This window comes from Amphibalanus amphitrite, unplaced genomic scaffold, assembly GCF_019059575.1.
Source record: "Amphibalanus amphitrite isolate SeventyFive unplaced genomic scaffold, NRLGWU_Aamphi_draft 001603F_arrow, whole genome shotgun sequence".
Classification (NCBI taxonomy): Eukaryota; Metazoa; Arthropoda; class Thecostraca; order Balanomorpha; family Balanidae; genus Amphibalanus; species Amphibalanus amphitrite.
In genome coordinates this window covers 67113-84800 of record NW_024883096.1, presented here as the reverse complement: position 1 = coordinate 84800, position 17688 = coordinate 67113, and the positions used below count along the sequence as shown (strand labels likewise).

Sequence of the window (17688 nt, the reverse complement as noted above, 5' to 3'; positions counted from 1 at the left end):
ACACAACTGTCATGTCCGTTGGAACTACACTGAGTTCGGTTAGACTAATCACGTTTCGAACCTATTCATATGCAGATTTAGTACATACTACACTACATACCTATGTTATGTGCCTTTCTGTTTCATTACACACTTTAAAATGAAGCTGAACTGTATATGTTGAAGGTAGGTATAAAACAAATAGCATCATGTGGCCACTTACTGATGACTATGACGTCATAGGTGACATTATCCCGTCCGTGTCGATTGGTGACGTCACAGGTATAGACGCCGTCGTCCTCCTGGGAGACAGAGCTGATCTCCAGTGTGCCGTTCTCCGTCCATCGCAGCCTGCGGGCCGCACATCATCATACGACTGTGAGCTGGTGGCCATAGATCGGGCACAACCCCGCGCGATCCGCGACCTTTCACTGAGTTACGACTGTACTTTGACCACATCTGGCTCACTGACCCCAGAGACAGATATTTGCAAAGATAGAGAAGGTGCTTTGACTTCGGATAGTTTCGGTGAACTTCTTAACCCTGGGCTCTTTTATTGGCCAGTTCATCTGGTAGAGCCATCATGATAAAAAGTTTGAATCAACAAATGTGCGCACGGACCTTTAGTGGGCCACACAAAATCCGTCGTAAACAATTGATGACCACTTTTACCCAAAGACTCTGTCCCGCATTTGATATCGAGATAAGTGATGTTCGTCGGTCGTCCTCATCCAAGGACACGACACACGACACAACGGAATACTGTTTAAATATAACCATCCCAGCGACTCGGTGGGATTATGAAAAGAGGAGCGGGTTCGTACCAACCGGCTGGAGGACTCACCGGTGCAGTGCAGTGGGAGAGAGGACGGAGACGGAGGACCCACTGGTCAGAGGACACCCGCTCGGAGGAGGTGCCAACAGGTCGGGTCGGAGAACAGACACCCAGTGGTCGGAGGAACTCACCTATGAAAGGACACATTTGTAGGAGGAAAGATGCCCATCGGTAAGAGGCGGTCACCGCGGATCGGAGAACTGTAGGTACCCAGCGGTCGGAGGACAGACACCCACTGTTGGAGGAAGGACACCCACCGGTCGGAGGACAAACGCACCCGGTCGGAGGACAGATAACCCCCCGAGTCGGAGGACAGGCACCCACTGTTGGAGGAAGGACACCCACCGGTCGGAGGACAAACGCACCCGGTCGGAGGACAGATAACCACCCGAGTCGGAGGACAGACACCCACTGTTGGAGGAAGGACACCCACCGTTTGGAAGACAAACGCACCCGGTCGGAGGACAGACACCCACTGTTGGAGGAAGGATACCCACCGGTCGGAGGACAGTAAGCCACCCGCCAGAGGAAGGACACCCACCGGTCGGAGGACAGACACCCACTGTTGGAGGTCAGACACCCACCGGTCGGAGGCGGTGAGCGGCCGGCCGTTCCTCAGCCAGCTCAGCTGCGGCGCCGGTTGGCCGTGATGACGGCAGTGCAGGGTCAGCGGCTGCCGCCAGCGAGCCACCAGCTGGGCGCCGAATGACCACACCGCCGCCGGCACTGCGGCCGTGGGCGCCGTCTGCAGCACCTGACCGGGCCGGCCGGGGCCGCGGCCCGACTCCGCCCGCACCCACACCTCGTACCGGTCGGCCGGCACGCCGCCGAACCACGTCTGAGTCGGAGGCACGCGGTGCGAACTCGTCTCGTTGCTCGCCACGTGCCTGTCCGATGGAGAGGGTTGGGGTAAAGATATGAACAAAGCTGAAGTGTAATTGACAAATAAGTGAGAACCTGATTCCGTATCACAGCGCGCGAAGCCAGGGCAGTACTAGTGCTTTTTATCTTTGTATCGTTCCGGTTCAGTCTGATTTAATTCACTATTACGTGTTCATATCTACAGGTTTTTTGCTTTCATGCAAGGCGTTTAACTATTTTTATTTCGTCCACCACGAAGTGGTTTTAAATTAGATCATTAGCCCCGCCTCACATCCTTCAGCGGTCTTCATCTATTCAATGAAGCAGCTCAGTCGACCGCGAAATGCTGGCCATTCACCATGTCAATGCCTTCAGACGCCAAAGTACCGCTCAAACGGTACCAAGGCCCAGTTTAGACGGACACGCTGGTTAGAGACCGCCGTGCCGGATATGCTCCTTTGACAGGGGCGTGCCCATTTCGGGGACCAAAGGACTCCGCACGACCGACATGACGGGGCCGGCTCCGACGGAATTCGGCCGTCGGCTCTCGGCCACAAGTCTTCTGGGATCACTCAGAGTTGGACTTTAATGGAGGCGGCACCGTCCGAGTGGGACGTGCCTTTCAATCTCGGGAGGTGCTCCCAAATAACGATCACATACATGTGACGGCTCCATTCAATTATACATTGGGTTTCTGCCATTTACTGGAGAAGTCTTACGGGCTGGTGTACGGGAGGCATGTACTGGATGAAGTCCACATTAGTCCACAACATAAATTCTTTTGATACGTGAGCCTGAACGCTGCAGTGAAGCGATACAATGCTCACAAAGTAGTCCGTAAATGTCGCCAGGATATACGGCAATTAAATTCGAAAATAGGCTTTCCCGTCACGCAGCAAGACAAATGCACGTGCAAACTGTTAAGGCGGAGGTGCACTCTATGTATATAGGGCCTTGGGTGCACTGACCTGAGGTAGAGAGTGTAGGCCAGCAGGCGGCCCCTGGGCGGCTCCGGCGGTAGCCAGCTGATCACCATCGCACCAGGGTGTTCCATGACGGCCAGAATCTTACGCGGAGGGCCCGGCACTGACGAACGGAGTGCACAGGTCACAGAGGTCACAAAGGTTACTGAGGTTATAGGTCAGAGGTCACATAGCACACCTATTATATAAATGACAGTGATGAATGACACGCATGAGTTTACAGCAGCACTGCAACACAAGACGATAGACACAAGTCAAAATAAGCATGGTAGCAAATCTCATGTATGAAGTTCACAAATACTATTTTCTTGTTGAAAAGTAACTAGCTAAGAAGTAATCAGCTTGATTTCCTGCAGCATAACATTTCCAACTTCTCCTAACGTGATCAAAAGACCATTGTGACAATCTGAAAACGCCATCAATTCTTCCCCAACATCTGGACACGTTCCAGAAAATTAATAACGCATTCTTCCGAGCTTTAATCGTATTACAAAGCCAACCCCAGGAGGATTCGGGCGGACCGATTCCGCGAACACAGCCATCATCTGTATTCGCGTCAGCCGGTAGCGCGACTGCTTCGGCTGGCAGTTATTGTGAACTTTTTGATGAATGACATTTTCGGAGGGGTGCCGGTGAGGTCGGCCGATGCCACCCCGCTCGGCGCGAACCGGCTGTGTCGGCGCCGCCGGCGGGCACCGACCGGACCCCGGCCAGCCGGTGGATTATTTATCAGCCTCCGGTCGGCGGCGTCTGATGGGCCGCGCGTCGGCAGATCGCTCGGAAAACGCCGCCGGAGGCGAGGCGATCTGCACAGCGATTGCCGAGGGGAACAGCAGTGGGGTAAGGGAGGGGAGACGCTGGAAAAGTGGTGAGATGGGGCTTGGGGAAGGGTTGAGTTGGGGCGGTGTTGGAGTTAGGGTGAGGTGAGGATGGGGCTGAGCACTCACGGGATGAGATTGAGGCAAAGTTATGGGGTCAAGATGAAGGCTGGACGGAGTTAGGAAGGACTCAGCTTTAATTGGGATCGAGTTGCAACAGCTTCGGAGCGGAGGTAGAACATCGAGCTGGACCGTAATGATATGCAATATTCATTAGAAGTGCTCCAGATCGGGAATGAATGGAGACAGATTAAGGATTCTGTTTGCTGAGGTCAGGCTGAAATTGTGATTCGGAACTGCATAAATGTGGCATTGGATGAAGACGAGATGAAATTGTAGCACAGCTGTAATTGAACAGATCAGATGTAACTTAAATGGGATATGCTGAAAAACAGTTTGGTCACAGATAAGTCTGATACCTATACTTGGTCCTACTCTGGTAGCTAGGAACAAAGATAATGGATAGGCATACGAAGCTAGGATCCAAAGTTGAGCCAAGGACCTGGGATAATGGCGTTCTGTTGTTAACCGTAGACATGGAAGACTAGGATCTACTCGCAACTTAGAAGCTAGATTGCTAGTAGTTGGGAAGAGCCGCACGGAGCCGATCCGCAGCAAGTTGAAAGCTCGGAGCCAGTCAGTTGCCAGTTGCCATTTGTGGAACCTGGCCGGAGTCGGCAGCGGCGCGGGTAATTGCAGAGGTTGCAGGTGCTCGCTGCTCTCTAAATGGCTGACCTTTGTCCACTGGCCGACGGGGTAAGCGCATTGAAAATCGTCTCACCGTGCCTAGCGCTCCGGGTGCCATCGAGCCCAGATTGAGAAGGGTTCACAGAACTGACCGTTTCACTAGACACTACACAGTCCGGTGAGCATTTCACAAATAGACTGTAATTGATTACAAAGCTACACTATAATTGGCCCCCTAGGATTTCCTGTTTGATAAGCGCAAACGGACATTCGAATTTATAACACATTTTTATCACTGAATATATGGTAATACACCATAAATATGTGATGTTTGGGGCTTGGGCACACATAGGAAAAAGTAATAAGTATTAGCATTAATTTGCACCCTCCATAGTCCCTCTCTCCCAGTTCGTTCTCTATCCTCTACCCAGTCCACCCCTACCCTCCATTCCCAGCTTCCCACCACTCCACTCCTCTCCCCTCCCCTCCACTCACCGTCCTCGCTGGTCCAGCAGAGGATGGGCTCGCTCCAGGGCCCGGCTCCGGCCGATGTGTGACTCTGCACGCGCACCTGGTAGGCCGTATGCGGCACCAGGTGGCGCAGGGTGGCGCGCGTGCGACGCACCTCCAGCGGCAGTGAGACGGCCATCCAGTTGGACGAACTGACGTAGCTGACCGTGTAGCCGCGCAGGATGCCGTGCCTGACGGACGGAAACGTGGTTCGGCGGTGTAGGTGCCAACATTGTTCCGCTTGCAATAACTTCGCAATGGTTGAGCTGATTGCTCTGAATCTTGACTAGCTAACAGGAGACCTAGCATTTAGCAAACAAACACAGGTAGCGACGGGACGTAAACAACAGAAACACCCAGTAGTGCTGGTATAAATCTTATTTTCTCGGAAAGTTCTTTTAGTTTTCTCAAGGTCTCTCCGAAGCTATATTTTCAACCAAATGGTCATAATTTCGCAATAAATGCTCTGATGTTGTGGCCGTATGAGCCGGGAAGCTCAGTGCCGCTGAAGCGCCTGTAACGCTGACTTCACTGCCTCGGCAAGGCGATGGCGGGCCATTTCATCTTCCCTGGAAGCCCTCTCAGTGTCGGAGCAAGAGCGCCGCTTTCGAGGCATCGCACCGAGCAGGGCACTTGGCCAGATGAAGTGCAAATCAATCGCGGGTGTCGGCTGCGCCGCGAGTGAAATGCGCCCACTGTGGTTCCGGCTACTGCTGCGCCAGTCTGTGATGGCGGATCAGATTGTTGCCTACCAGTGCGTTGGAAAAAATATATGTATGTGCTCTCTATTGGATACTAGGTTACATTGCTAAATGAACAACACCACACTTCAAACGTTTTATGGAAATTTGATCTCACCACTTCCAGCCTGAATTACGGTTTCGGCGTAAACAAGATAGACGTTTAAACTTTACCCACTACATCATAGAGCCTGACTGCCTGACTGATTCCTCAATTTCTAATGCCCAGACCCACCCCAGCTCCAATGACCCCACTGACCTGTGGTTGACCTCTGGCGGCGTCCAGGTCACGGTGAGTGTATCTGTGCTGGCGGCGGCGCAGCTGACCTCGGCCGGCGGACGGTCCGGTGCGTCCTCGGCAGTTTTGGCCGACACCGGCTCACTGGCCGGGCCCGGGCCGCGGCTGTTGTAAGCCGTCACCGTGACCATGTAGGCCGTGAACCGCTCCAGGCCAGAGATGAGGGCTCGGTCTGAACCACCGTCAAACACCTTCATCGAGCGGGCGTCCCGGTCCCCGTCGCCGGCTCTGCGGGGTCGCAGGGCACAGGGATTTAAACAGGTGAGCCTCTCGTGGGGTTAGAGGGGACATCAGAGTATGTCTCATCAGGCTGCCCCATCAGATCAGAGAGCACATTCAATCTGGAGGTCATCCTTATCCGGCCACTTTCTATTACCCCCGTTCGAGGGAACGGGCGCGGTTGGTCTTATCGAAAAGAAGTGTAACGTTAATCACTATCTTATTCAAAGTACTCTTGGATTCGGCCACTTTCCGAGGCCGCAAGTTATCCTTCCGTTGCATATTGGAAACCAAAATTATCTTATCCTTTTATCATCTTGAAGTTAAGAGACTGGTCATGCGCGTAAAGCGATCAAACATGAAACAATATAGGTATGTGTAATCCTGGCAAGTCGGTGAACTATTTCTTGAGACGCATTAGTGCCAAAGGTTGTCTCTTCTTTTATGCACCCACCAATTTTCATTCGGTCTAGATTATGCTGATAAGAGAAGTCACCAAATTGGAGAACCTGAAACTTTTCTCAAATAGCGAAGGCAATATTTAATGCATTAGAGACAAGCAGCTGAAATAAAGGGCAATTCGCACACCAAAGGCCAGAAGGCCAGAACAAATCGTGCTCCTATGCATTAATTATGACCGGAAGCGTGACCTATAGGCTATTTGAATGTGCTTCAGAGCTCAGAGCAGAAAGCTGAGCGGATGGTCGGTCAGATACACGCACATTCTGCGTGCAGGGGAGGAGGGGGGGGGGGCGTTTCATCGACGCCTGCTCTCCGCCGCCCGCCGCCGACCCGGGTCGTAATAACGCGGCGGTCTAAAGAAGCACGCTGTCGGAACGTCCCATTAATTTACGCAGAGCCGACCAAACACCCCATTTCGAGCCGGTGCCCGGACGGTCAGACCAAATAGAACAGCGCGGCCGGACCGAGGTCGCTCCGAAAGGCGTCACGCGACTCATACGGCGCTGGTCAAAACACCAATCATTCGCAGTGGCCGGGCGGTCGCTAATTTGGGCCGCGGCGGAGCGGTCTGATTGGTCGGGGAGTGGTCCGATTCCCACGGGCCCGACGCGGCTGCGTGGGAGAGCGTGGGTCCGCAGGGACCACCACCGCTCGGCCGGCCGGCAAAGGACGCCTAACTTGGCCGGGGCGCCACTGAACTTCAGCGTCCACCAGACAAAGTGCCGAGGGAAAGGACCAACGCCTAATTGTTAAAGTTAGCGCACGCCACATTCGGGCCATCCGTATAATTGAATGGGATCGAACGGCTGCTCGAAAGCAAAGTCCTACGAATTTGTCATACTTTATTGATTTATTCCTATTGAATCGGAAGCATCCATTTATCAAATAAAGAAGAGTCGGTGCCACATGGAAAACTGAAAAAGAACCGTGGCTTAACAACTTAGCGAATAGTTTCGAAACAAACTTGCGCAGCCAGGGCAGGCCACAGGTGTCAATGCCTGCAGGGTGCATAGGCAGTTAGATTTTTCCCACTTGTCCATGTCCATAGTTGTATTTCATTCCACCAGCCAAGCCGTGGTCTCTCCCATGCAAATTGATTTTGGAAGTCATATAGGCCTTACGAGTAATTCGAGTAACCTTTAAGATAAGTCTGTGTTTTGTTGTACACAAGTTTTCATTCCATAGCAAGGAATGACTTCAAAATGAATGTACTGGACATTGACATCGGACCATTAGCATAGCTGATGCCTTTTTATCAGCGATACTCGGTAAACCGTCCCCATGGGTCCCATATCTATCGGCACTTGTCCCCGTCGCCCGCGGGGAGTGGGCTGTGAGCCCGCTCGCGACCCCCCAGTGACAGCGGAGGCTCCGCAGCAGCCCCGGTCGAGCCGGACCGGACAAGTGATGGCTCGAGGAACAGCTCGCCAGCCATTGTAACACTCCGATCCGCCGGGATCCAGCCGGAAGGCACTCTGGCGCAAAGTGATAGCAGCTGCGGGCCGCGCTAAGTCGGCGGTGTGGACAAGGGCCGGTGCGCCGGCTCCGACGGACGGGATTAGAAACAAGCAGGTCCGGATCTGAGAGGAGGGAGAGGGAGAGAGAGAGAGAGAGAGAGAGAGAGAGAGAGAGAGAGAGAGGGAGAGAGAGAGAGAGGGAGAGAGAAAGAGAGAGAGAGAGAGAGACAGAGAGAGACAGAGAGAGAGAGACAGAGAGAATCTGACACTAAAGCTGAGGCTGTCGTCTCAAAATAATACTACATAGAGGCTAAACTGAGCAGCTTAGCTCTGAGTGCCACTCCGTCATTCAGATAAATATGCTGGTTCAGCTTTAGTAACGATTAACCGAAACTGGGTTCGGAATCAGCATTTAGCGTTCCCGATATGTGTGGGCTGCTAACATAGCACGGCTATATCCCGTGGCTTTAAACATAATCTCCGTCTGATACGAAGCAGTTTATTTATAATTGGGCGATACCGATATAGGGCAGTTCTTATTCATCCACAAGTGAGCTACGGTATAAACTTTTACGATAAGCGAATAAATCGGGGAGTTAAAATTGTTCAATACCTCTCTGCTCTAACCACCTGACCCTGCCGTAGATGCCTGCTAGTCCCTGCTCACCTGACCGTTCTGTAGGTCCCTGCCCCACCTAACCATGAGTAACCATGCTGAAAGAGATAGCTCCCTGCCTTATTACGGAGCGAGCGAAGCGAGCGGAGTCTCATACTGAATTAAGGTAAAATCCTGAGTATGAGCGGCCGGCCGGCCGGCCGGCCGGCCGGCCGGCCGTGGGGACGCTCTTCAAAAGCTAATATCTTAGGAACGGGACATCCGATTGACAAGCGGTCTTCTTTACTGAATGTCACTTGGACGTAAAAGTTATGTGGTGTGATGGCCACCATGCGTTCTTGCCAAACACCGCACGTGGCGCGTGGTAAAGTTGGACATTTTTTAAGAACCCCCAAAATTGCAACCTCAATAACGGCACAACGGTTGGGCCGATTGAATTGAAACTCGGTACACAGTTAGGTCTCCATCAGATAATGCATCTGCATGTGTTAAGGTTGGGGTGCTACAGCACGTGCGCACGTGCAGGGGGCGCTCCCAGATCTCGAGAACGGCTGGGCCGATTGCGCTCAAACTTGGTACACGGTTGGGGACCAGTTAGTAGGGTGCCGTGCAAAAGTCAGTTTGGACCCCGCTTGCACGTGCGCACGTGCAGTGTGCCGCTTCCAGATCTCGAGAACGGCTAGGCCGAATGCGCTGAAATTTGGCACATCGCTAAAGACCGGTTAGTATGGTGCAGTGCACAAGTTAGTTGGAGGTACCCCCTCGCAATTTCGCACGTGCAAGGCCCATCCTCTCGCTCGCTCCGTTGGTCGCCCAAAAGGCGTTTTACTGGTGTAACCCTACTGAAGTCGACATTTCCCAGCTCACTTGACCCTGCTGAAGTCGACATTTCCCTGGGCTCACCTGACCCTGCTGTAGGTGTTAGTTCCTCCTCACCTGACCCTGCTGTAGATGCCGTTTCCCTAGGCTCACCTGACCCTGCTGTAGGTGACGTTGTAGCCGAGGATGTAGCCGTTGGCCAGCTGGGGGTCCACCGGCGCCCAGGTAACCCGCAGACAGGTCGGGGTGAGCGCTGTCAGCTGCACCAGTCGAACAGCACCCTCCGGCAGGTCCTCGTCCGTCTGGATCTGTAGAGAGGGGACGAGGTTTACAAGACTGGAGGACGTCTAGCCCATAGCGATTGTATGCGTAAAATACTGCCTGATGTATAAAGCTTATGAATCGCCAAAATTTCCACTCACACCATTGCAGTACCCATTGTGAAACATGTGGACTGTGCACTGTGCAATTACGTGTTTCTACCATGCCCGTGAACGCTTTGCTATGGGCAAAGTGGTTTGGTAGAATTGTTCTGGAAGTGTGTTTAAGGTAAAAAGAGTGCGAGCCATCTCATTAAGCTGATAAAACAGCGTCTGTTTGCCTCTTTTGGGGCAAAACAAGTAGAGAAGGACAAAGGAATGTCGCGACAAAAGTTATCTCGCTAGCTAAATCGCGGCGACTTTTAATTGAACGTAAGAACTTTCCAAATCAAAGGACTATCCGTTTCCCGGCTGTGTAGCGGCAATTTTATCTGTTTGTCAAATTCCAAACTTCAGCAGCTTGCAACGAAAGTCATCTCAACTTCAGCCGTACCCGCGGAAAAGCGAGAAATATTCCACAAGTTGGCGACCCTGTTTTTATATCGGAGCGAAATGCCGGGTGCCATCTGTTCACATGCCAAGGCCTGTCTTCGATCGTGAAGTGTTTTCCCTCGCGGCATTCGCTCTGTCCCGCTACTTCTACCCACTCGGTCGACCCGGCAGCTCGAGTGGGCTACCACGACTACAGCCCCTACTCGGCGCCCCTAGAGAGCGCAGCCAGCTGTACTGCCGCTCAACTTGTTTGCAAATCACTCCGGAGCCGGGCCGCTAATTTGGCCGAGTTTATCTGGGCCACACTCGGCTAACGAGCCAACATTAGTGCTCGTCGCCGGACGCCACGGCTCGCTACCACTGCACTGTCGATTGATGGTGAACCGTGGTTGAAACATCGCCTCATCCACTCCTAACGCACGGAGGAAACGGACGGGAAATACACACCGTGGGCGGGCTGTATCGCATGCTCCGCGCGGGGGTAGCAACACGTCATCGTACATTGTCATGCATTTATGTCATCGTTTTTATTTAGGGGTTATATAATCAGTAACCGCTTGGAAATACTGGCCTCATTTACATTTGAAATTAGCGGGCCTATAATTCAAGATGGTAGTGTTGATAAAACAATGCATCAAACCCGCAGTTGGAAACAATAGCGCTCACTTTTAAGCATGATTTATGACGTACAAGTACGGTTTTGAATCACTCTGTACCATTATCACAAAGTTATAAACCATTAACTATGTGGCAATGCATTAATGTATAAGCTAGAGCCCGCATTTGCTATGGTTGTTGAACGCTGTGACATAACATAGTAAAAAAAAAACATCCTGATCGTGGTCAGTGGTCATGAAGCGTTTCACAAGAAGCTTTGACATTATCCCCGCGCCCTGCTGGGGGGGGTGTTTGAACACCCCCCCTTGTGGTTTTTCGCAAATATCTCAAAAACGGCGGCGCGGAGCGCCGCCGTTTTTGGTACACCTTACCATACATCAATTCTACACATGCTGTGAAAATCTCAGACCAAGGTCATTCAAGGTCAGGTCACCAGGTCACTTGAAGTGACCTCACCTCATAAAAACTTTCAATGTCTGTCATAGCTACACCGAGTGACCGATCGCTTTGAAACTTTCAGCGATTGCTAAGAGCAATAGCATGTACAAAATGTATATCTCAGAATTTTGATATCGATGACCTAAGGTCAGGTCAATTTTGCGACCTCCCCATTATAAGTCAATGGGAGAAAATTGAAATGCGCCTCTTTTGGATGAAAGACATTATAAACACTCCCAAACACCGAATTACAAGTGGTTTAGACACACTGAACTTGAAAATGGTGTCCGTGACCCTTGTTTATGCCCTGAGGTCATCTTAGGTCACGAATGGTATCTAACAGTTTTTCGCAAATAACTTTTGATAGAGGCATGCTAGAGCGATGAAAACGCCTTAGATGTGTTCAGCTCGACGATACGGATCGACTGATATGCAACATGACCCTTTCCGGTCAGGTCATGACCTTGACCTGAGGTCAAATTTTTAAGTTGACCTTTCAAGGTCAAATTATAGTTCATTTGACGCGTCTCGGCAAGAGGAACACGATTCTGGCAATAGAAATGTCCTAGCTCTTTTAAATCAAAAGTTATTGTCGAAAAACACTTTTCGTAAAAACAGCTACCTATTTTTGAAGTTTTTGCCCTCTGGAGGCTAAACCGTTGACCTGAGGTCATTTTTGATAATGTCCCTATCAAAAGAAAAGTTCAAAAGCTATCGATTACTTTTCCCAGCGTTTTCTAGCTATTATAGTTCCTGAGATAATGGCATGTTTTTGTTTAATTGTCGGAACGCCTCTTGGATGTAGGGCATTGTTTCTACTTGAATATATTCAAATGGCATGTTTTCTGAAAAATATAATGACAATTCGCAAATTTTGACTTTTGATGACCTCTGGTGACCCCAATATTGCTCTAAGATGAAAAATGACTGAAATACTTTTAAACGTACACATCAAGAGCTATCGACTGCTTTTTACCGCGTCTTTCTAGCCCTCTTAGTTTTTGAGTTAGAGGTGGGTGGTAACATATGCCCCCCCCCCCACTAGGGCGAAGTTGGCTGAGACCGCCACTGGGGCGCGGGTTAATTAGCTTGCACTGGGCAAGTGCAGCTTGATCTGACCTCCATACCTTTTAAGTCAAGAATAGTGCCAACTCAGCCGCCTTTCAGCTGAGTCGGAGTGTACACTCGGAATGACCCATGCCCGCTCAGCGGTGCTAAATATACGGCTCAGAGTAACTAATATACGTCTCAGAGTAACTAATGTACGGCTCAGAGTAACTAATGTACGGCTCAGAGTAACTAATGTACGGCTCAAAGTAACTAATATACGGCTCAGAGTAACTAACCTCAATGGTCGGACTGGGCTGACTGCGGCCGACGTCGTTGAGTGAGAGCACGCGCAGCTGATAGGTGACCCAGGGCCGCAGGCCGGTTAGCGTTGTGCGCGTGCCTCGCTCCACAGCTGACTCCAGCCACGTGCCTGAGGAAAACGACACAGGTCAGTGACGGATGTAACGTGAAATGACTGAATCAGCAGAGCCGGGTGAAGCGGGAACAAAGGGAGCATTCTAGTATGGATGGCGGCCTTACGTTGTTACATGCTTTATTCAAGTCGTATTCACTTGAATGTTTAAATAGTATCGTAAATTACCAGCGTGTGTGCTACTCAACAAATCTCGCAATTTTGCATTCGGTTTTGCTTATTTTTTTTACTATAAATGCACTTTTACTGAAACCATTTCATTACTCTTTTCTTAGCAAATATTTTGATGACTTTGGATGCTTTTATTTGCCTTTTTACTAAGGTGACGTACAGAACCAATAAATACATTGTGGATGCTCCACATCATTTTATCCAAATCGAGCATCAGTCTATCTGCTTCTCACAACAGCCTTGGCAGAAAAGAAGAAGATGTTTCCGTTCAGAGTCAAGTCATTCCGAAGAGCTGCCTTTTGAATGGCGTGGCTTCATTGCGGCCTTATTCAGTTGGAGAGCCGGCGAAATTCACTTCCGAAATCTCTCCGATCTCCGTGTCGTCCAATTCGAACACTCATTCAATTCACCGATTTTCCTGTTATGACAGGATGTTTTCGAGAACAAAATGAAGCTCTGTTCAAAAGGGCGACGCACGAATAGATAAAACAATACCCACTTAGCAACTATGAAAAATGTTTGTGGGAGCGAGCTGGTATCCGGCTTCACGAGGGCTAAGCATAAATTACCAGGAACAATGAGGCGCCTGCAATGCAGGGTGTTGCAGGTAAATTGGGAATTTTCAGACCTAAGTTCAGCATGCTATTAATACGGTGAATGAAAACACAGAAAGTTGAAACTTCGCACGTGTATTGTGTCATGTACGCACAGCCTTGTCACTCGATGTGACCGCCGTCGGCGTCCCGCACCCTCTCGAGACGGCGCCGGAAAGCGGAGCACGCGCGCCGGGCCTCGTCCTGGTCAATGGTGCTGACTGCCTTCCTGATGGCCTTCTTCAGGTCAGAAACGTTGGCAGGAGTGGTCGAGTTGGACTTTTGTTCTACCACGCCCCACATCCAAAAGTCACATGGATTCAAGTCAAGCGAGTTGGAGGGCCATATGTCCTTGGGTACATATAGGGGGATCCTCTGGCTCAGGAAATCTTGCACCCTCTGGGAAGCATGTGCTGGGGCGGAGTCTTGCACCAGCATGACTTTGCTCAAGCCATAGTATTTCATCATCCAGGGGATGAGAGACTCCTTCAGGATGGTCAAATACGCGTCAGTGTCGATCGTCACACCAGCAGGCATGAAATGGGGCGGCATTATGCGGCAATCAGTTGCGACGGCCCCGAACACCATTGCTGATGCCGGATTTTTGCCTTCCATCATGGGAGCCACTTCATCAGGGCTGTAGGCGATAGCCCGCGAGTTCCTGCGGTTGGCGACCTCTTCTACGATGAACTTTTTCTCATCGACAAATACTCTGACGTCACTCCCGAGGTGCTTGAGGAGATTGAGGACCTTCGGTGCCCTCTCCCTTCGTATCGCTCTTGCTGGTTCGGTCAGGAGGCTTCGTCGTTTTCTGGTAAACGACTTCATCCCGAGGTCCTCTCTCACGGCTCTGCTGATGGTGCTCTTGCTCACGTGACGGGCACGCGCAAGCTTGTTCATCGAGGTCCTCGGTTTGGCCTGTATCGAGCGTTTCAAGCCGCTCAAGAATGTCGGTGTCCGTTTTCGGTCACTGCGAGGTGTGTGAGAACGTCGAGCGACATCCCCTCCAGCTCCTACAGTCGCGATAGTTCGGTACACGGTAGACTTTGGGTACCCAGTTAAACTTATTATGTCCTTCGCGCTCTGTCCGGCGCGAACTAACTCACCAATCGTTTCCCTCCGACGCTGCTCCATGACTGCGCGATATGTTAGGATTAAAATTTCAATATCAAATGAAAAACAATTGTTGAAATTATATTGTGTCAAATTTCCATGATGTTCCTCCGCATACCAAATTTTTTGTAAGGTCATGAACTTAGTCCCAATTTATCTGCAACACCCTGTAGGCACACATGAGTCGAGTCAATCTTGATAGAACCACGGTTTGTTCAATGAGCACACGAGCAATGACCTGAGTCGATGTACTGTAGGGTAAACGGTGGCCCTGGTTAGGTATACATTGCAACTAGACAACTTGACAATTAGGCATAGTGACCTGATGAGATGAGCGTGCTGGCCGGTGCCGAACACTCACCGTTTATGGTTGCCGGTCGGTACTGGATGATAAACTTTAGTTCTGTGGTGGGGTCAGGACCCCAGGTCAGAGACAGAGACCGACTGCCCACCGTCTCCAGGTTGATATGTGTTGGTCGAACGGGTGCCTCTGCAATGGAGCGTATCTCATCAGAAATGACTTACATCCTCGTATACATTAGATAAAAATGACAAACACTCATTACAGGCCCGACAACAATGCAGCTCTTCGAAAAGATCATGTCACGATGGAGTGCCTGTAGACAGTTACGAGGGAACGTTGTCAGGACAAATCACATCAAGCTGTGTCCGCCTCAAGCAGTTGTGAGTGTATAAGGACTGTTAAATCATAGGGCTGTGAGTTACACAAAATAAATATGGTCGTTAATACAAGGCTTAGAGAACGATAGCGTCCTTTATCACCCGAAAACAAAGACATAAAGCAGAGCATTGCATTTTCAAAGCACATCTCTGACTCAGATGGTGTGAAATATCCTTATATACAAAAGCATCGAATATCGTTAAATTAGTGGCCAGCCTCATCGTATGGCTGCAAAAAGTGTTCGATCTGTCCAAACACCATGTATGATCCGGCAGCACGTTATTTGTGATCTGCCACGTGCGCTATCCCCATTACAGCAACAGTGACCCTGACTGGCCTCTGGGATGGAATCAGCTATAATCTGGGGCTCAGCGCCCCTGCTCACGACATTGTCTGATTGAATCTGACCACGCTCCGATGGCGACAGCGGCAGCGGATAGCCAGTGGAGATTATAGCACCGGGTTCTTCGGTACTTTTAGCGACGTCTTATACAAGGATCGGCGAAGTTATAAGCTTGTCATACTTCAGCGCTCGAGCGGCGGAAATGACGTATATTGCTTAAGAGCGGGTGACTTTGAAATGTCCATAAGCATATTTTTGCTCCAGAAAAATCAAACAATGAAATTACTGTCGTAGCTCAGTTGCTGATAACCCTAGTATTCAATAACGAAAAAATGGATGGACAAAATGATGCGTATCAAATTAATAAGATGCGCGTTGGAAAAGTAAAATGGTGATGAAGGATGGTGCTGGAATAGTGAGTGCTCTTTGAGAACGTCATGGTGGAATGTAATAGGTCTTCCACAGCCTTTGTGGCCATTCGGAGACTCACTGAAGCCAGGTCAGGCCAACATCTAGGCTATGTTTTACTGGAATATGCATCGTCGCGGTCCTGAGCCCCACCACTCGTCATTGACGTTGGATGCCTCTACAGGGAAGGAGAGGAGAACCCAGCAGGAGCAGCGGAGTGATCAGGAGAGCGGGCCATCGGGGAGTACCATCTGCCGGCGGGGAGGCCACGTGGACACGACAATCGATACGAATGTCATCCGACGGCCATCAATTCGGCGGCGGCCGCCCGTCCCGGCGGACCTAATTCTCGGGCGTAAATCAGCCGCCGGCCGCCGGCACTGCGCGCCTGGAGGTGTCGGCACCAGTCGCCACAGCGCGGTCGGCCCGCCGTCCGCCGCCGAACCGACCGCGCCTCTGATGATGGTCCTGTTATGGCTGAGGTTTATCTCGCTCCGCCGTGGCGGAGAAGACTATAAATCAGTTTCGATTCGATGGATGAGCTCAGCCGGGATGTGTGTAGATTTATCCAGTCGGCAGGGCAGTAAGTCACAGGGTGGTGGGTCGGGGCGGGGCGGGAGCGACCCGTCGTCAGCATACCTTTGACAGTGAGAAATGCGTACAGATGGGCGCGCCCGAAGTCGTTCTCGGCGGCACAGATGTACTGGCCACTGTCGCTGATGAGAGTCTCGGAGAATCGCAGCAGCTTGGTGGACATTTCGCCGGAGCTCTCCTCCAGAACGGCCAGCCTGCGGCCGAGCGAACGCGACGTGACCGAGGGCACCACACCGGGGATCGACCTGCCGTCGTATCAAGCACGACAGAAACGGATGCGCCCCTGCAAATCTTATTTAGTATCGGTGATCGTAAATGCGCTGTAATGCGACAGCCGGCGCCAGATGTTGCAAATTGCATTCGGAAAATGTCATTCGAACGCCGGCGAAGGGTTTCATTTTAAACTCTGAGCCGCAGCGGCGCATTGATCGGAGGAAAATGGAAACCATTGCAGCCATTTCGGCCAGTGTTTGAACAAAAAGTTCACCGTCCAATTCGCTGACGGGTTTCCAGGTAAAGTCGCGGAGAGCACATATTTTGGGGAGATATCGCAAGTACCTATCTTGTATGATACCGCCACCGGGTAGATTTGGGAAGATATCGCAAGCATCCAAATACTTTGAGGAATGAAAATATGTTTTGCGCGTAGGCTGGTAGTTGAAACCAGCGCACCGCCTGCTTTCAGCCGGCAAGATGCCGTTGATTAGACCTGTCGAGCAGGGCGGCGATCGTGCCTTGCGGTACAGTATACCAGCGCAGGTGGTGTGACGTAGACTGTACCGCAGAGCACGTGTGTCGTGCGGTACAGTCTACCAGCCCAGGTGCTGGCGCAAACTGGCCATACCAACCAACATGGGACATGACATTTCTTATAAAAAAGCATGCACTGACTCACGAATGCATTAGACCAATCAGATGCAGAGTATGGGCTCCTATAGAAATTTGTATTCATATTAAAATGTAAATAATAATAACTACGGTGGATAAATGAAACGTCCAACACATCAAGAGATGACCAAATTTTATCTACACAGCTATCTTACAATGATGGAGTAGCATCTTTTGCTCCTGTCAACAAATGATTTCATT

The 17688-nt window shown here is 50.8% G+C and overlaps 1 protein-coding gene across 1 annotated transcript in view; it reads right to left on the bottom strand.

The window, feature by feature from the left end:
- Window positions 1-17688, bottom strand: part of LOC122374095 (Down syndrome cell adhesion molecule-like protein Dscam2) — a gene marked incomplete at its 5' end in the record, with an annotated part of 79031 nt that overhangs the window by 8316 nt on the left and 53027 nt on the right. The window contains 9 exons of the mRNA XM_043352640.1: window positions 203-330; window positions 1399-1701; window positions 2644-2761; window positions 4719-4924; window positions 5733-5999; window positions 9498-9652; window positions 12559-12692; window positions 14934-15062; window positions 16645-16793. Coding sequence (XP_043208575.1) covers window positions 203-330; window positions 1399-1701; window positions 2644-2761; window positions 4719-4924; window positions 5733-5999; window positions 9498-9652; window positions 12559-12692; window positions 14934-15062; window positions 16645-16793 — 1589 coding nt within the window. The remainder of the gene's footprint in view (window positions 1-202; window positions 331-1398; window positions 1702-2643; window positions 2762-4718; window positions 4925-5732; window positions 6000-9497; window positions 9653-12558; window positions 12693-14933; window positions 15063-16644; window positions 16794-17688) is intronic.